This window comes from Carya illinoinensis, chromosome 5, assembly GCF_018687715.1.
Source record: "Carya illinoinensis cultivar Pawnee chromosome 5, C.illinoinensisPawnee_v1, whole genome shotgun sequence".
NCBI classification, from domain to species: Eukaryota; Viridiplantae; Streptophyta; class Magnoliopsida; order Fagales; family Juglandaceae; genus Carya; species Carya illinoinensis.
Window position 1 is genome coordinate 11,164,543 of NC_056756.1, and position 15,927 is coordinate 11,180,469.

The 15,927-nt window shown below is 33.8% G+C and overlaps 2 protein-coding genes and 2 long non-coding RNA genes across 6 annotated transcripts; 3 read left to right on the plus strand and 1 right to left on the minus strand.

Moving 5' to 3' along the window:
* Positions 1 to 61: 61 nt before the first annotated feature.
* Positions 62 to 3,775, plus strand: LOC122310572 (protein ALP1-like). Its single transcript, XM_043124557.1, has 4 exons — positions 62 to 192; positions 870 to 926; positions 1,260 to 3,077; positions 3,172 to 3,775. The coding sequence occupies exons 3-4, from the start codon at positions 2,309 to 2,311 to the stop codon at positions 3,633 to 3,635; spliced, it is 1,233 nt and encodes a 410-aa protein (XP_042980491.1). The 5' UTR covers positions 62 to 192; positions 870 to 926; positions 1,260 to 2,308; the 3' UTR covers positions 3,636 to 3,775.
* Positions 3,776 to 4,896: 1,121 nt separating this feature from the next.
* Positions 4,897 to 9,191, plus strand: LOC122310574 (E3 ubiquitin-protein ligase At3g02290-like). Of its 3 annotated transcripts, none has more exons than XM_043124559.1 (6): positions 4,897 to 5,154; positions 5,459 to 5,535; positions 6,836 to 6,990; positions 7,951 to 8,389; positions 8,610 to 8,719; positions 8,891 to 9,191. In XM_043124559.1, exons 3-6 carry the CDS (start codon positions 6,871 to 6,873, stop codon positions 8,915 to 8,917), a joined length of 696 nt encoding a protein of 231 aa, XP_042980493.1. In that variant the 5' UTR covers positions 4,897 to 5,154; positions 5,459 to 5,535; positions 6,836 to 6,870; the 3' UTR covers positions 8,918 to 9,191. The 3 variants fall into 3 exon arrangements, with proteins under 3 accessions (XP_042980493.1, XP_042980494.1, XP_042980495.1); XM_043124561.1 differs by having other exon boundaries at positions 5,146 to 5,286; XM_043124560.1 differs by lacking the exon at positions 5,459 to 5,535 and having other exon boundaries at positions 4,898 to 5,154.
* A 907-nt stretch (positions 9,192 to 10,098) lies between these two features.
* Positions 10,099 to 12,543, plus strand: LOC122311649. The gene is made up of 2 exons (XR_006242832.1): positions 10,099 to 10,711; positions 12,220 to 12,543. It is a non-coding gene; the product is annotated as an uncharacterized LOC122311649 (long non-coding RNA).
* A 181-nt stretch (positions 12,544 to 12,724) lies between these two features.
* LOC122311929 lies at positions 12,725 to 14,294 on the minus strand. The gene is made up of 4 exons (XR_006242908.1): positions 14,011 to 14,294; positions 13,869 to 13,922; positions 13,576 to 13,760; positions 12,725 to 13,093 (listed from the first exon to the last, which is right to left on the minus strand). It is a non-coding gene; the product is annotated as an uncharacterized LOC122311929 (long non-coding RNA).
* Positions 14,295 to 15,927: the final 1,633 nt, after the last annotated feature.

A 15,927-nucleotide genomic window follows, 5' to 3' on the forward strand; every position in this document is an offset into this window, starting at 1 on the left:
GTTTTGACTCCCGGCATTGTGATTCACGGTTGTTTTCCTACAGATGGCATTATGCCATGGCCCCATATATAGTTGGATGCCTCAACGAAGAATTTATCGTTGCTTCACTCTGACTGTGTCATGTGCACAAAGTTTGGATTGACGAGATAATAGCAGCTTGCTGTGACATTAATCTTGGGAATATACGTGAAGGTTAGTTTAAGGATTGCACGACCGTGTTTGGTGTCTACTAGGAGTTGGAATGAATGTTTGTTTAGAAATAGGTGTCTTTTGGGTGGGGTGAGTTCAATTTCTACGATGATTTCATAATGGGTATGTAGCCTAGTCAAAGGCTGCACAGCACAAGACGTTAATTATAATAAGAGCATGTTTGGGGTTGCGGTAGGAGGTTTGAAAAGTGCTTAAATATCATTAAAGTACTTTAATAATAAATATCAAATGTTTGGATATCCTATATAAAAGTACTTTTTAGATCCCAATAAGTTAAAACTGTGTTGGAGAAAAAGCATCATTTTGATGTTTTTCTGTACTTTTCATCATACCGAAAAAGGTGGTATAATAATGTCAAAAGACCAAAATATTTCTATAATTTTTAGTAATTACATGTTTTAACCTTTTCATTCTGTAACTCTCTCACGTTTCTCTTGGTGTGTTTAGATGCAGAGCATGTAGCTCTCTTATCTACCTGCATACAACCCAGATTTTTCTACCACCTTCAATAGCTTAGAAAACCCAAATAAATCTACCTATCGCTGCCTTCAAACTCACCATTGTTATTTATGATATCTACCTTTGTTCTGATAGTTAGTTATTTATCATTAATATTTGCTGGGTTTTTTTTTTCTTTTTTGTTCTTTCACCGGATACAGGGTATATTCCTGTAGCATCTTCAGGAGCTTCTCCTCCTTTGGTGTTTTGAAAGCATGGTAATTTCTAACTAATCTTTTGTGAATTTTTTTTTTTTCATAATTTCTTCTTTCAAATTTTTGAACATAGAGAGAGAGTCCAGCAAGAACCTATTATAATACCTTTGAGAAATTAGCCCTCAATTACGAGATACCCAATAATTCAAACCAAGAAAATCTTATCTTATTTGAAGATTGATTTTTATATTCCTTCACTCAACAACTCGGTAAAAGTCTCCTACTAATCCGATTTTGTAGTATCCTTTTCAAATTTGATTTCTACAACATACACTTATCAGATAGATTCTAATCAATTTCCATCCTACTGAAACTCTGTCTCTCCTCGTACACTAGTTATATATAACACCCACAGGCCACTATCTCTATGTTTCTGAGTGTGTGTGGTGTGGAGTGTGAATGCATTTGGTGGTACTGCTATTTGTGAAAGTTGAGTTCTAATCTTCCATTCGAAGTGGGCATCATCACTGGAAGGATTAGCTGGACTTTAGGTATGATGTAATTGATATTATTTTTCATTTATTTGTTATTTTTTAGAAGACTTGTATTAAGATTTTCTGTTTTGTATTGATAATATATCATTTATTTGTGTTGAGAGTATGTATTTTTTGTATTAAGAATATGTCTTTTTTGCATTGAGAAGGTGAACTCCTCTTTTTAGCTAGTCGAGTCTCTCTTGATTTTGTATCTTTAATTTCTAGTATAAGCATAGAACCTATTAACTAAACTAGTTAAGGATAGAGGCAGAATACAAACAGAGGATATGTCATAATTTCTCCCAGGTCTAAACTAGTAACTAAACTAATACTATTTCTTTTTTGTATAATATTGCCTTCTCCAATCTTGGCGCATTAGCATTTCATAATTGCCTAAAAATGATGATATAATGGAATATGCAGTCATTAGATTACAATATCATCTGAAATAGAGAGATCCTATTGGTTGCTAGCAAGTACAAGTATGAAATATAGTCACGTTAACCATGCTCATTTTAACTCATGAATAAAGAATCCAATCAATGATGGCATATCAGTACCAAAAATACAAAGAAAAAAAAATAGCAGCACAACAATCACTCAGGTAGATAATTACCTGAAGCAGTGAACATATGTAGACAAAAAAAAAATGGAAGTCATTTTAGTTGAGGATGATTCACATTCTACAAAAAGTAGTGAACAAAGCATGTCAAATCAACTTTTTATGTTGTTGTAATGTGAAATTTAATTGGGCAATTAATTTTGATGATTCTAGTCGAGGGATCTAATAATATAGATTAAAACCTTTTGTTTCAATTACGCCTAGCAAGACATTAATAGAGGTGGGATATTTTAAGTGGGATATTTGTTTTTTTTTTTTAAGTGGGATATTTTTATCTTATTACAGACATGGAGAATAATGGTCACGATACTGAACATTACATAAGCGATGCTGATAATGGTGAAGAAGAAAAAGAGGATGATATTGACTTTGTGATAACATTACAATTAATGGTGGCTTCTAAATATTACACAACATATATTGTAAAGGAACCTTGTAGGACCTCTCTACATATAGGTCATAAGTTTGTTATGGAAATTCTAAATGGTCATCATGATAGATGTCATCAACAATTTAGGATGGAAAAATATGTATTTCATGCTTTATGCAAAAAGTTGAATGAAAGATATAACTTAACTGGTACTCGAAACATAACTATCGAAGAAATGGTAGGAATTTTCTTGATTATATTAGGTCATGGGTTTGGGAATAGAATGGCACAAGAAAGATTTCAACATTCAGGAGAGACTATTAGTAGGCATTTTAATAATGTATTAATGTCCGTTTCACGAATGGCGGTTGATATTATCAACCCCACTGATAGGGAATTTAAGGATATTCCAAAAAAAATTCGTGAAGATGAGAGATATTGGCCATACTTTAAAGATTGTATTGGAGCTATTGATGGAACCCACGTGCCAGTTACTATTTCTCCAACAAAACAAATTCCATTTATTGGTAGAAAAGGCATACTTACTCAGAATATCATGGCAGTTTGTGATTTTGATATGCGTTTCACTTTTGTTTGGGCTGGATGGGAAGGGACAGCTCATGATACACGTATTTTTATGGAAGCTATTCGAAAAGATGAATTGCGCTTTCCACATCCACCTAGAGGTTTGAATTTAATAAGAATGACATTAATGAACTTTAACTAAATAATAAATGATTTTTGCATTACTTTTGATTTATTATCTTAAATTGTATGCAGGTAAATATTACTTGGTAGATGCTGGATATCCTCATATGAATAGATACATGGGGCCATACAGAAGGGAACGATATCATCTACCAGATTTTCGCCGTGGTCCTCGACCAATGGGTATGCGTGAAATATTTAATCATGCACATTCATCGCTCAGATGCACTATCGAGAGAACATTTGGAGTTTGGAAAAATAGATGGAAGATATTGGATCATATGCCAAATTTTCCTTATGATAAGCAAGTTAAAATTGTTGTGGCGTCTATGGCTATTCATAATTTCATTAGAACTCATGCATTAAAGGATCTTGAGTTCAAGCCATACGATGAGGACGAGGATTATCTACCTCCTGGAAACATGCAAGATGAAGAAGTAGAAGATTACTCATGTATGCAACAATCAGAGATATCTAGTGAAAATGTTCTGAATATTGAGCGTGATTATATTGCTCTTTCACTTATGCAACGTTGAAGAGATTTTTTTTTTTCATTATAATTACTAAAACACCTATTAGACTATTTTCGTTGTTATTTTATTATAAATCATTTTATTTCTATCAAGGATATACCCTTTTGTGTCATTTCCACTTCAAAAAGTGCTTTTTTAATTCAACCCCAAACAAATCTAATATGTTTGAAAATACTTTAGACTTACAGATCCCAAACAGTAAATAGCTTTTTAATAGTAGAGTTTATTATATTAAGCTCTAAGCTATAAGTCTTAAGCTAAAAGTAATATTTTTCACCACAATCCCAAACATGCACTAAATCATGATGAATTATTCTTGGCATTTGCTGCTTGGGAGGTAGACTATTTCTTATAGAAGAGGAAGGGTCTCTCGAATATCCTATTACAGTACACATTATTTGTTTAAGAGTAAGAGGATTATGTTGCCTGCCAATCTTAAAACCTTTGAAATCTTTACAAATTACAAGGATTTATAGAACTTTCTTGAATGGATCCTAAAATGCATCTTTATATTGTTGAATGGTAATCATTCTTCAAGGCAAAAATATTCAATTTGCTAGAAATTTTGAGGGGAAGCATCAATCATCTAAATAATTTTTATTTTTTTACAATTATCAGATTTAAATACTTTTTATAACCTAGAGATATAAACAAAATATGTGGATCCAATCAACATCAAAACTGCAATATTTAATACTCTCCTCTTCTTGTATTCATTGATAGGAACAGAAACAGAGAGAGAGAGAAAAAAAAATAGGTAACACTTGATCTCTTGCCTATTGCCGACACCTACAAATTTACAATAAAAATCTCTAAAAGGTAGGTAGACGGTGAGAATATTGTGTTGTATCTAAATTTCTTTTATATTATAATTATTTAATTTCATACGTATAATATATATATAGTGAAAATAATGAAAATATAAGGTTATTATAAATTGAAAATAAGATAAATAGCTGTATTTTTCTTAAGAGTTATTTTATAAATCTATTCTTAAACTGATTTATAGAGCACGTAATCTACGTTACTTAAATGATAATATTTAATTAATAAGATTGAGATTTTAAAGTTTATTTTTAAAATTAAATTATGTTACATAATCAATACATAGTGTAGATTTTTTTTTTTAAAAAACAGTATTCAATTCTTAATATCATTTCACGGTATTTTATTTTCACTCGATTAAAATTAAATAAATAAATAAAGAATATCCGAAAAATAAAAAAAATAGCGTACGGTTTGAAAATGTAAGCAGCACATATAAGTTTAGCTGGACCACACGCCCACCAAATCCATTTCTTTAGTATATAGTAATTAATCTTCTGTTTTGGTGTGTTTCCATCGGCGGGCTGCAGCGCTGTTTGCGCGTGTTCCTCTACCATTCTTCATCCTGGAAGTTCCCAAAATCGCCAACCTGTGAGTTTGTTTGTTTGTTGGATTGCCTAGGCTTGGCCTATGGCTTAAGACTCCGATAAGATTCCTGAGGGGATCTTCTTGAACCAGTCAGATTACCCAGAAGAATGTAAGTGGGAAATAAATCCCACTCTTCAGCTCTTACTAGGATTATCTTTCCATTTGCGCCTTTTACATGCTATCAAACCCAAGACTGTCTAATGATGATCTTGTGGTTTCGTTTGGTTCGATCTTCGAATTGGTATCGTGATGAATTGCTGTTTCCTGATACTTATTTGGCATTGTATATGTAGACCCATTGCTTTTCGCATACTCTCTCTTGTTCTTTTTCTTTTCAAGAATTTTACTTTGGGAAGGAACAATAGCTTCAGTCTATCCTTGATATGCGGTCTAACATTTTTGTTTCCTCCCAGAAAGCAAATCTGCTCTGCTGGGAGCATTGTCATCTTGATATTCTGGATCTTTCTCAAGCTTTCCCTTACACCACTTGGTACTCTCTTTATTGACTATTTGCTCATTTCTCTTTGGAATTCCATCGCTGTCTGTGCGAATGGGAACGATTATTTTTGTGCTCAAATTTTGGGTCCTAAAGGTACAGCAATAGTAGAGACTATTCCAGCATTTTCCAATAACTTTCTCTTAAAGGCCAGAGACTCCGAAAATATGTTAGTTTCAGATAATGCACCAATCTTTCCCAAAAGCTTTGCCCATTTTATCTGTGTCCAATTTTGAAAGAAAGTCTACTTTTTTAGCCCCTACCGTGAGAAACGTGCGGTTGTAAAATTCTTTATGCAAAAGTATTATCTTCATGCACAGGTATCTTTTTATATAGATTAAGGCCTTGACCCGTCATGTGATATACACTTCCAAAGTTAGATTGAACTTTTAATAACACCTTCTAACCTGCATCAGCTAAACTTACAACAATGTACAAGGATGCGAGCTCTGCAAATTGTTGGAGGTTCCACCTTTTCAAAACAAAATCTTACCTATCTCACAAAATAATGGCTTAGAAATTATACCTGTTCCACCATAATATCTAAGCAACTTCACAGATGCATATTTTTTTTTTATAACGGCACCCTTTTGGGGCGAGTTCACCTATATAGCACTGGAACTTTTGATGCATGAAGTTGTAAAATTCTTTATGCAACTACTTATCAAAAAAAAAAAATTCTCTATGCAACTATGATATGTTCATGCATAGGTATCTTCTTATATAGGTTAGGGCCTCGATCCATCATGTGACATATTCAGTTCAGAGAGACCCTCTGTAAAAAGGTAGTTGATTGTGAACTAAATAAAAGGCCTACTAACTCAATTATTTGAACCCTGACTGATAAAAAAAAAATGATTTGAACTCTGGAAATAAAGGCTTTCAAGATTCTCTAGCTTTAGAAAAACTACAAAGACAATTAGAAACAATAGAGAAAGAGAGAATTCATGGTGGGAATGAAGAGAGGAATGAGAAAGATACAGAATTTGAAGACGAAAATACTCTCTGCATCAGGATTTGAATGAAACATATAGTTGTACTTGATTACTCCTCTTGAATTTGAATGAAATAAGATACTAAAATCCATGGTAACTTCCTGTAGTAAATTTATCAAAAATAAACATAATAAAAAAAGAAGGAGAAAGAATGTGATATGTATGTTTGGTTTGGTTTTGGGGTTTGTATTTTGAGGAAATGCTGCTTTCATTGATTTCTCAACTTTGTTCTGTGATCTGTTCTCATAATTTGTTTTAAATATTGATTTCCTCAATTGGTTCGTTTTGTTGTTTAATAGCCACTACTTTGGTATTTATTGGGAAAAGCATAAAGATGGGTTCTTTTTGCTGCTGTCCATGTGATGGAGAATTTGAAGAATATGCTCTTCCAGGCAATACGATATACAGGAATTGCCTATGCCTGAGATATTTTTTCCACCAGCTATATAGTGGGGTATGCGCACAGTTGAACATTTGAGTGACTAAACACTTTGCCTTTTTATCTAATAAATGCATGGAAATGTTGAAAACATTGTAATTGATTTTGTAGGGCTTTCTATGCCTGCTGCAAATTCCATGAGTCACAATCTTGTGGTCAAATGTCTCGAATCAATGGTTCAAGACATTGTTACCATGACATCTTGGAAAAGTTTCATGCATATATATTTTACTTTGGAGGACTTTCCACATGTTCAAAATTATAAATGGGATGATATGTGAAATAAAAATGCTTTGCAGCGATTGCATTGATCATTCAAATGAAACATGAAATGTTTCAGGAGAAATGTCCACAGATTGAGTGTATTTTTAAATAGATCAAGGTCTTGTTCCAATTACTGATTGAACTAAATAGTTCATAACAGAAAGATTTTCTAATTTCCGTATGAAAATTTAGTATTAAGAGAAGTTCGGTTCATATTCTTATCTTATCCATACTAGTGTTTTGGTTCTGTAAAATAACTTTTAAGTCATACTTCAAAAGGAGTATCTCCTTCTTCTATATATTCTTTAGTGAATTTGTACCGATAAAAAGAATTATTATGTGAATTCGTGCATTTGCATTCAATTAAAGAGAAGACAAACTATGAACTATGTCTACCCTATAACTCCTCCTAGTTTGAACGTAGTGTGTCTAAATGATTTGAAACCATCTGACCTATTTTGTTGGTATAATCATGTTAAAAGCTCTACAATTAGACAGTTCAAATCATCCTGTCGCAAGGGTCTTTTGGCCTCCCTATTTCTTCACTTCAAAGGCAATATACTTTCTAATCTGATTACTATAACTTTTTTGCATTGAGACTGTTTCGGTTGTTTTCATGGGGGGAAACCCTGTTCTAGTTGCTGCTGTTTCTATTTCACTTTAATTTTTATTATATTTTAATTTGTTAACATCCCCTCACTGCACATGCAGTATGATGCTACGTTTCATAGGCTTGAAGGACAGTCACTATCTTCCCCAAACCAAGGAGCTTCTTTTACACCATCAGGGGTGGGCACAACATTACCTGATAATTCCTCAAATGATATTCATCTCTCTGTTTCCAGACCAGTGCCTTCTGATTCTGATCAGAGGTACTCTCGTCTGCAACATGATGGCTTGGTCTCTCGGCGTGATAAGTTAATGACTCATTTCCAAGAAGATGCTCAACCACCGAGGAGAAATATGAGTAGTTCTGGTACGGAGTCATTGGGCTTTAGGAAGAAATTGAAAGGAGTTGAAACTGAAGAAGATGGTAAACCTGGCCATTCTGAGTCCTCAGAGAAGGCTTCGACATCAAAAATTTCATATAGACTAACTTATACGCAGCCATCTTCTGAAGATGAAGATGTCTGTCCTACATGTCTCGATGGTAATTAACATGTTTGTGACAAAGAGTAGCCAATAAGAAGCCCCTCCTGCTATTAAAAGAATATGCTTGGGTTATTTTACTGGTCATCAGTATATATTTCTGCTGCAGTAAACTTAATTTATAAAAATGAAAAAAGAAGTCTATTCTGCTATAGTAAGAACTGAAATTGCTTCCTAGACTCTTGTATTGTTTTCATGTAATTTGATTTGTTCTCTTGCAGAATATACTGTAGAAAATCCTAAAATAACAACTCGATGTTCTCACCATTTTCACCTTGGTTGTATTTATGAATGGATGGAAAGAAGTGAAAGTTGTCCGATCTGTGGCAAGGTACGTGCAGAATTTCTTGCATTTTTAACCCTTCATCATGTGTAGGGTTCTAATATCTTCCATCAAAAGGTTACCTTTATCGTTTACGTATCCTGAGGCTCGACAGGAGTTGGTTCCTTTTTATTTACTACTAGTTTTATCTCACTTGAAACGCTTTTTCTGGAATGTCAGGAGATGGAGTTCTGTGAAAGCCCTTAAGTCCATGTCTGATTTCAAAGCAATAGAGTAAATATGTAGAACGGCCACGAGCATCTGTAAATACAAGTTCATCTCCTTCAAAGCAAGCTTGCACAGGAGAAAGCGATCGTTCGTTTTCCTTTGCTAGTTTGTTTTACCTCATAAACCCTGATCTTCCACTTACGTTTTGATGCTTCAATGTGTATGTTTCTTATTGTATAGTAAATTTCGGATAAATATTAAAATCATATTTGCTGATAATATACATAATTATAATGGAATCATCTTAGTGACACATGCAGTACTGTTGCTTCCAATTCTTGTTTCAGCCAATATGAAGATCTTAAACTACATTATGATAGGATGAATCTTACAAGCTAAGTGATAATGGGGTGAATCCTACATGATGATCTGCTTTTGTGGTAGTTGTAACCTAGAAATCAGTTTTAGTTTCAGCAGGAGGCTTTCCAATGTTTTGTATGGTGGAACATGTAGCTGGCATGCAAACAAGAGTATACATTTAGAGGAGACAGATTTAATTATTTAAAAGTTGAGCCCCACCATTGCAAAAGTTAGTGTCGCAGATTCATTAGGAACACAATTTGTGTGGCTTTGCATTTTTTTATTGTCGGCGTGAGGAGAGAAGCAATCCTCCTACACAAATGCAAGGAGGGTTTCCCGTCTAGTGAGGCTTCTGATGTTTGTGGTGGTGTTGGGGGAGAGGACTAGACTTAGCCCTTGTTTGGTTATATAGATAAAATGAGATGAGAAATTTGTTAATAATAGTGAAATGGTTTGAGTTAAGATAATTTATGAAATTTTGGGATGAAAGAGAAAAAGTTGAATAAAAATATTATAAAATTAAAATATTGTTATAATATAATTTTTTTAATATTATTTTTTGTTTTGGAATTAGAAAAGATTCAATTATTTTTTGTGTTTTGTTTATAAGTTTGGAAAAGTTGTAATGATTAAATGAAAAAGTTAAAAATTTAAAATTGAAAAAAGAGTTTGTATTTGAATAATGTTGAGATATTGAGATGAGATAAATTAAGACAAATTGTAAATGTGAAACCAAATAGAGCCTTACAAGCCCACCATAAAAATTTGGATTCGTTTGGTTATCAATCTGAATCATAACCTAGATTTATCAGGACAAGTACTAGGCCGCATATGGCATTTGGACCCAAGTCAGGGTATATCAGGACTATAACATGGATGAACAGTCTTAGACAAGAGAAAGGACTCAACATTCCTTAAGGCGATTATTAATCAAAATTGTAACATTAATGTTATTTATTTTTCACGAAAGATTTTTTAAATCAATATTGTTGCCTTAACAAAACAAAAAGGCGTCGCAACAACTTGTATTAATATGTTTGTTTTTTCTTTGAGAATTAATCTTCACGTCAGCCACTATTTGAGAGCAACCGTTGCACACATGACATGTTAGATCGGGTTCACTAACAAGTGAACCGGTTTTGGCCTACACTCACGCCTCAATCCTCCCCCTCTTCTCTTTAACATGTCATCTCCCCCTCTGCTCTTCGGCGATGCTGACTTTCATCTCCCTCTCGAAATTTGCAGCTCTCCCTCCATTTTTTGGGTTTCATCTCCCCAATCTCGTGTTTCAGCTGATCTGAATCCTTGTGATTTCCCTGTCACGAAACAAGCAACGAGACCACCCTCTCTCTTCTGCACCGTGCTTCATCTCCCTCCTCTTTTCTGTGATTTGAATTTCCCCCCAAATCCTTCATCTCCTCTCAGCTTCCATGATGTGTGTCCAAAGATCTGCAAAAGAGAACCCGCAGTAAGGTATTTTTTCGTGTAAATAATATTCTTTAAAAAGGTTCTATGAAATTTTAGGGTTTGTGATATAAGCAAATGTTATAAGACTAATTTGGGCAACCTAACATGGCGTAGTTAAGAGTTGCATATTTTATTTGTTCTTTAAATTTAATTTGTTGTTATAATCGCACTTTGACTTTGATACCTATCTTTGACGTTTCTTCTAAATGCAAATGTGGTTTTGAATTTGATTTCCAATTGTGAATTGGAATTAGATATATGGTTTCTGGAATGTGTTCTCATGCTTGATGAGGCAAGATGTTTCTCAAATCTAAAATAAAATGGGTTACACTTTCCCTCCTCATCTTATCTTTGTTATCTCTACTGACCCACCTTTCTGCCACAAAGTTTTCAACTGCTGAGTTAGTGCAGTACAATGCAATGGCTGCCGCAAACTATATAAGACAACAAAACCTATATTAATGTACATTTTTTGGGGTTTGGTTTGCCTTAACTCTAGTTCTTATGATCAAGTGTTCTTGTCTCATAGTGATCGAGCTACCTGATATCCCAATTAATCAAAATATTGAAACTAATTTCTCCTCTAGTAAATTACCCAAAAAATTTTGGATTTCTTTCTCTTAACAGTACTTAATGAGAGGATATATCACCTTTATTAATATTTATTCTTCAATATTAATTTTTTCATGCTTGTGCAATAATGCTAAATCATGGGGGCAACATCATGTCTACAAGCTGTAAAGAGAAGAATCAATTGTTTCTACAATGGAAGTTTGGCCCAACTTAGGTTGAGTGTTTTGCTTTATAACCAGCTTTTTTTTCTCTTAATTTTAAAATTATTAAATTTTACTTTTTTGCTGGGATGATATAGCTTCCTTGAATTAATAACATATAACAGAAAAGGATTTGTGGACCAAAGCTACTTAATTTTTCAAGTTTTGATTTGTGTTGTTTCCATTATGATTGTTTTGGTTACTATAATAAAATAAAATAAAATAAAAATTACGATTTTTTTGATTGCAATGTTACAATTCAACAGAAACAAGAAGATATAGGGGGTTGTGAAGTCGTCAGAGCCTTTACAGCCTTATGCAAATCCCAGAAGCGACAATCCTAATAATAATTATGCTCAAGCACCCTATTATGAATATTATTTATCTTTTTAATTTTTGAATTTTCTCTCTGTTATTTGATTATTCATAACATATCATTGAGAAGGTATGGCATATTGCTCTATTTCAAAAAAATGTAATTGAGGTGTTCCACTTTATGTGTTTTGTAAAATGAATACCTTAACTTTCATTAAGACAAATGATTTTCGCTATAACTTTTTTTAAGTTTCCCTAATTAAATAAGCTGTCTTGTTTTTAATGGTGGTAGTAGGATCATGAAGTTGGTGTTTTAGTTGCTACCAAAATCTTATCTTATGTGTTTGAAGTGCCATTCCAAGCTTGTCTTCCAAATGGCCTGCATATTTCTTGTTTTATTGTTTCATTGTTTTTTATTGTGTGCAGAGAGATGCAAGATGTGAATTATTTGTATGGGTAGATATGCTCCATTTGCTAGAGAAGAACATTCATGTAAGAAAGAATAAGGCTTGGAAAACGTGGGATGACATATTACAAGGCAAGTAGGAAGTTTGAAAAAAAAAAAGGAAGATAAAGTGGGAGAGATAGGGACAAATCTTCAAAAGGAAAAGCAAAAATTATTGTATTTGTACTGGATTGTCCAATTTGTAATAGTATTTGCTTAGTTTGGATAAATTGTATGTAATAGTACGTTGTATGGAGTAGATGGTTTTTGAATGGAAATAACTTTGTGCACATGATTTGATGAAACCCATGTGTAAATTGTATGTAATTAAATTAACCTATGTAATGAAAATAGCTTGTGTACTTGGTTTGATCTTGCCTTTTTTGCAATTTTAAGAGCCCTCGAAACGATACATTATCTCAAGTCAAGAATAAAATTTATTTTTTTTAGCCTTAAAATCATAGTAAAGATCACATGAACATGGTATTATATCTAACTTAAAATCATTCAAATGTAGCGATCTTGTCTCTCTCGAGATATACAAAGATCAAGGCATACTTGGCAACCACATACCAAAATGGCAAAATCCAATTATACAAGAACTATTTATATGAGTTTTCTAAATACATAGCCTCTCTGTTTCCTTACATTGCCAACCACAGGACATGAATGAATATTGTGAGATCCAATCCAAATTTTTGCAAAAAGAGAAACATCTTCAACGAATCCTTTGACAACCCTCTGGATGCAACTCCACCAAAAACACGATGCAAGAACAAAAGTATGGTGTTGGAAGCTCAGGGGTTGGATAAGCAAACAGCAACAAGAGACCTAGGGCGGCCCAAAATGAAGTACCTGCGACAGTAAAGTGCATACACTAAATGAAAACACAAACCAAAGTTGCTGAATTTGAAAATGCATGCCCTATCTCTTTTTAAATCCAAAATATCCATGAAGCTAAAACAGGACTACATTTGAAAAAAATACAAATCATAAAGCCAGCTTTCCTAAACATATGGACGAATCTTTCAAGCAATGCTCTAATTGGTTGACGTGAATACAGCTAGTATGTTGGAAAAGTACGACTTGAACATGGGCCTGGTTAAAGAAGCTTGCACCATTGATCATGAGGCATGATTTGTAAGCCTCTGAACATGCATTAATACCTTTAATATATTATTTTTTATAAGAAGACCTTTAATACATTATGCACACTTATGCCCAAATTCCCTTTAAAAAGAACCCTACTGAACGCCCTGCTAAATTTGCCAGAAGGCCACCACCACCTACGTAAAACAGAGGGAAAAAATGCCAAATGAGGGACAGAAATCTGGTACCCAGATAAGCAAACCGTGTTAAGAGAATGAGAAGAGGGCAATCCATATTCCATTTCGTTAACTTCCTCGTCTTTCGTGGCAGTTATTCTCCTCACAGGTGGTGAGCTGGCCCGAGTCTTGGAACTGATACCACATCCTAAACACCACACAGTTATATTCACAAAGAAGCTCCTTCTAGTAATCACCTAAACAAGAAACAAAGAATTAGAAAAAGTTATCGGGATAGGAATAAACATTACTATAGACATTAGGATACAAATCGAACAACAAATCGATATTTAGGAGTATTATACTTGTTCTTATCGTGATGAATTAAGAGAATCCGGGCCGATAGTCAGTCTTCCCCTCTGGAAATATTCAGAAAATCTTACTGTCAGAATAGAAATAACGCCAACTTAAGAATTATAACCATGAATCGTTAAGCACAATGCATACCTCGCCTTCTCTTAAACTTGACTTCAAATCGCTTGAAGTAGGCCTTGGATTTTTGAGCTTTGACAAAGGCCTGTAATGTGGATGTGTATGGTGTAATGTCCTTCTCAAGGTAGAAAAATGTTACAGGCTCTTAAACTGATGGTAGAGCACTTCCCTTGCTTTGAAAAAAGCAAAAATCTCATTAATTATTGTTAGCTTTAACTTGTTAGAAACCTGAGAATTTTCATAGTGGAGGCTTTCAAGTGACTTTATAGAACACTTTTACTTTCAATGACAAAGGTTGTAGTTATGTCTAGCTTTTGATAGCAAGAAAGCACTCCCAGAAGTGCTAAGCATTGAAATTTATGCTTTTGTAGAGGCAAATCGAGCGACGATGAGTGCAAGTAGTTTGACAACAGCGGCGGTGTGGAAGGACATCGAATCAACTCGTTCAGGTTGTTCTGTTTTCTACTTTGAAACCAATAATCATTAGTTTTTATACAATTTAATTACTTCTTATGTTCACGCGCGCATTTGATAATTTAAGGAATTCGTTGAAATTCGACAGTAATAGATGATCAGCTCTCCATGTTAGTATTCCCCTAAAGATGAACAGCTCATCTTCAGGGGAATACCTCGTGCCCTTTTTAGAATGATGGAAAATTGAATTCTCACCCCAAATAACAGCTGACTGTCAACTAACATGTTTCTTTCCTTTTCACAAATACACTGGAAAAAGCACATCTCAATCCTTTCTATTCGATGAGATTACAGCTCAATTTATTCTTTCCTTCACATTCCTTTGTAAACATCTTTTCCACCTTTTGTCGGTTATTAGGTTATCTGAGCATCGACTACAAGCAGAAGCAATGTGACAGTAATTGAACTTCAATGAAAAGGATCATCTTTACCGCTTGGGCAACTTAAAACTTTCAAACACACACTTATGTCAAGAAACCATTCATTAATGATTTTTGTACCACTTGTAAACTAGTTAAAGTCCAATGTTCCTTAATTGACTGACCCTGACGCTCTGCCCATTTAACTTGCCAGTCCCATAAGAATTAGCTGTATCAAAGAGATTGATACCGTTATCCATTGCCAAGTTAAAAGTTTGTTGAAGCTCAGTGTCCACTGATTCCTAGTACCCCCATAGAAGCTGGTTGCCCCATGCCCACGTTCCAAACCCCATTGGAGATACACTCATTGGGCCAATATTCACCTATCAATATCAATGAACATATCCTCCTTAAATTCAAACACACAAACAAACCAAGAGAAACGTTCAGGGATATACCTTTCCCCATGGCCAATAGGATGGGAGTTTAAGGGGCTTGAATGGTGAGGAAGGAAGGGAAATCTCATTATATCATTTTTAAATTTTTAAAAGAAATTTTCAGAAACTGATGAGCTATGTCATCATAAAAAATTAAAAAGTAGTATATTTTGTGGATTTTTTCTTTATAAAAACTGTTTTGAAATACTTTTGTTCAACGTTACCCACCATTACTTGGGTTGTGTTAGCTTATGTTACTTGGCCTTGATTTTGTGCCAGAGAATTATGTTTCATTTCAAATCTCACAATGCTTCGGTGAGAAATATCAAGCCCTCCTCTCTCTTTGAGAAAAATGTTATATTTTTGCTACTCATAAAAAAAAAATGTCATTTGAAGTTCTCTGTTTTCATCCTTCACTAGTGAGTTCCTCTTCTTTTCTTTTCTTTTTTCAGTATGTAGAGTTTAGACGCTTCCTTAGCCATTTTGGGCTTGAGTTTTAGAATTTTTCTTTGACTTGATTTCATAACAAGCGTGTAATTCTTTCACTATTTTGTAGATCAGAATATTTTGAACTCTGGTACTATTTGAGATTCTTTCTTTTGCCTGTTTCAAGTGCGAACTCCCAAATACTTGCTATTTTTGGTTTTTTTTTTGGTTGGGAT

Excerpts from the sequence above, each read along its gene's own strand:
- LOC122310572 (XM_043124557.1), top strand. The coding sequence starts at position 2,309 with ATGGAGAATAATGGTCACGATACTGAACATTACATAAGCGATGCTGAT. Across the intron at positions 3,078-3,171 it reads CTTTCCACATCCACCTAGAG|GTAAATATTACTTGGTAGAT; the intron begins GTTTGAATTTAA and ends AATTGTATGCAG.
- LOC122310574 (XM_043124559.1), top strand. The coding sequence starts at position 6,871 with ATGGGTTCTTTTTGCTGCTGTCCATGTGATGGAGAATTTGAAGAATAT. Across the intron at positions 6,991-7,950 it reads TCCACCAGCTATATAGTGGG|TATGATGCTACGTTTCATAG; the intron begins GTATGCGCACAG and ends CTGCACATGCAG. Across the intron at positions 8,720-8,890 it reads GTTGTCCGATCTGTGGCAAG|GAGATGGAGTTCTGTGAAAG; the intron begins GTACGTGCAGAA and ends CTGGAATGTCAG.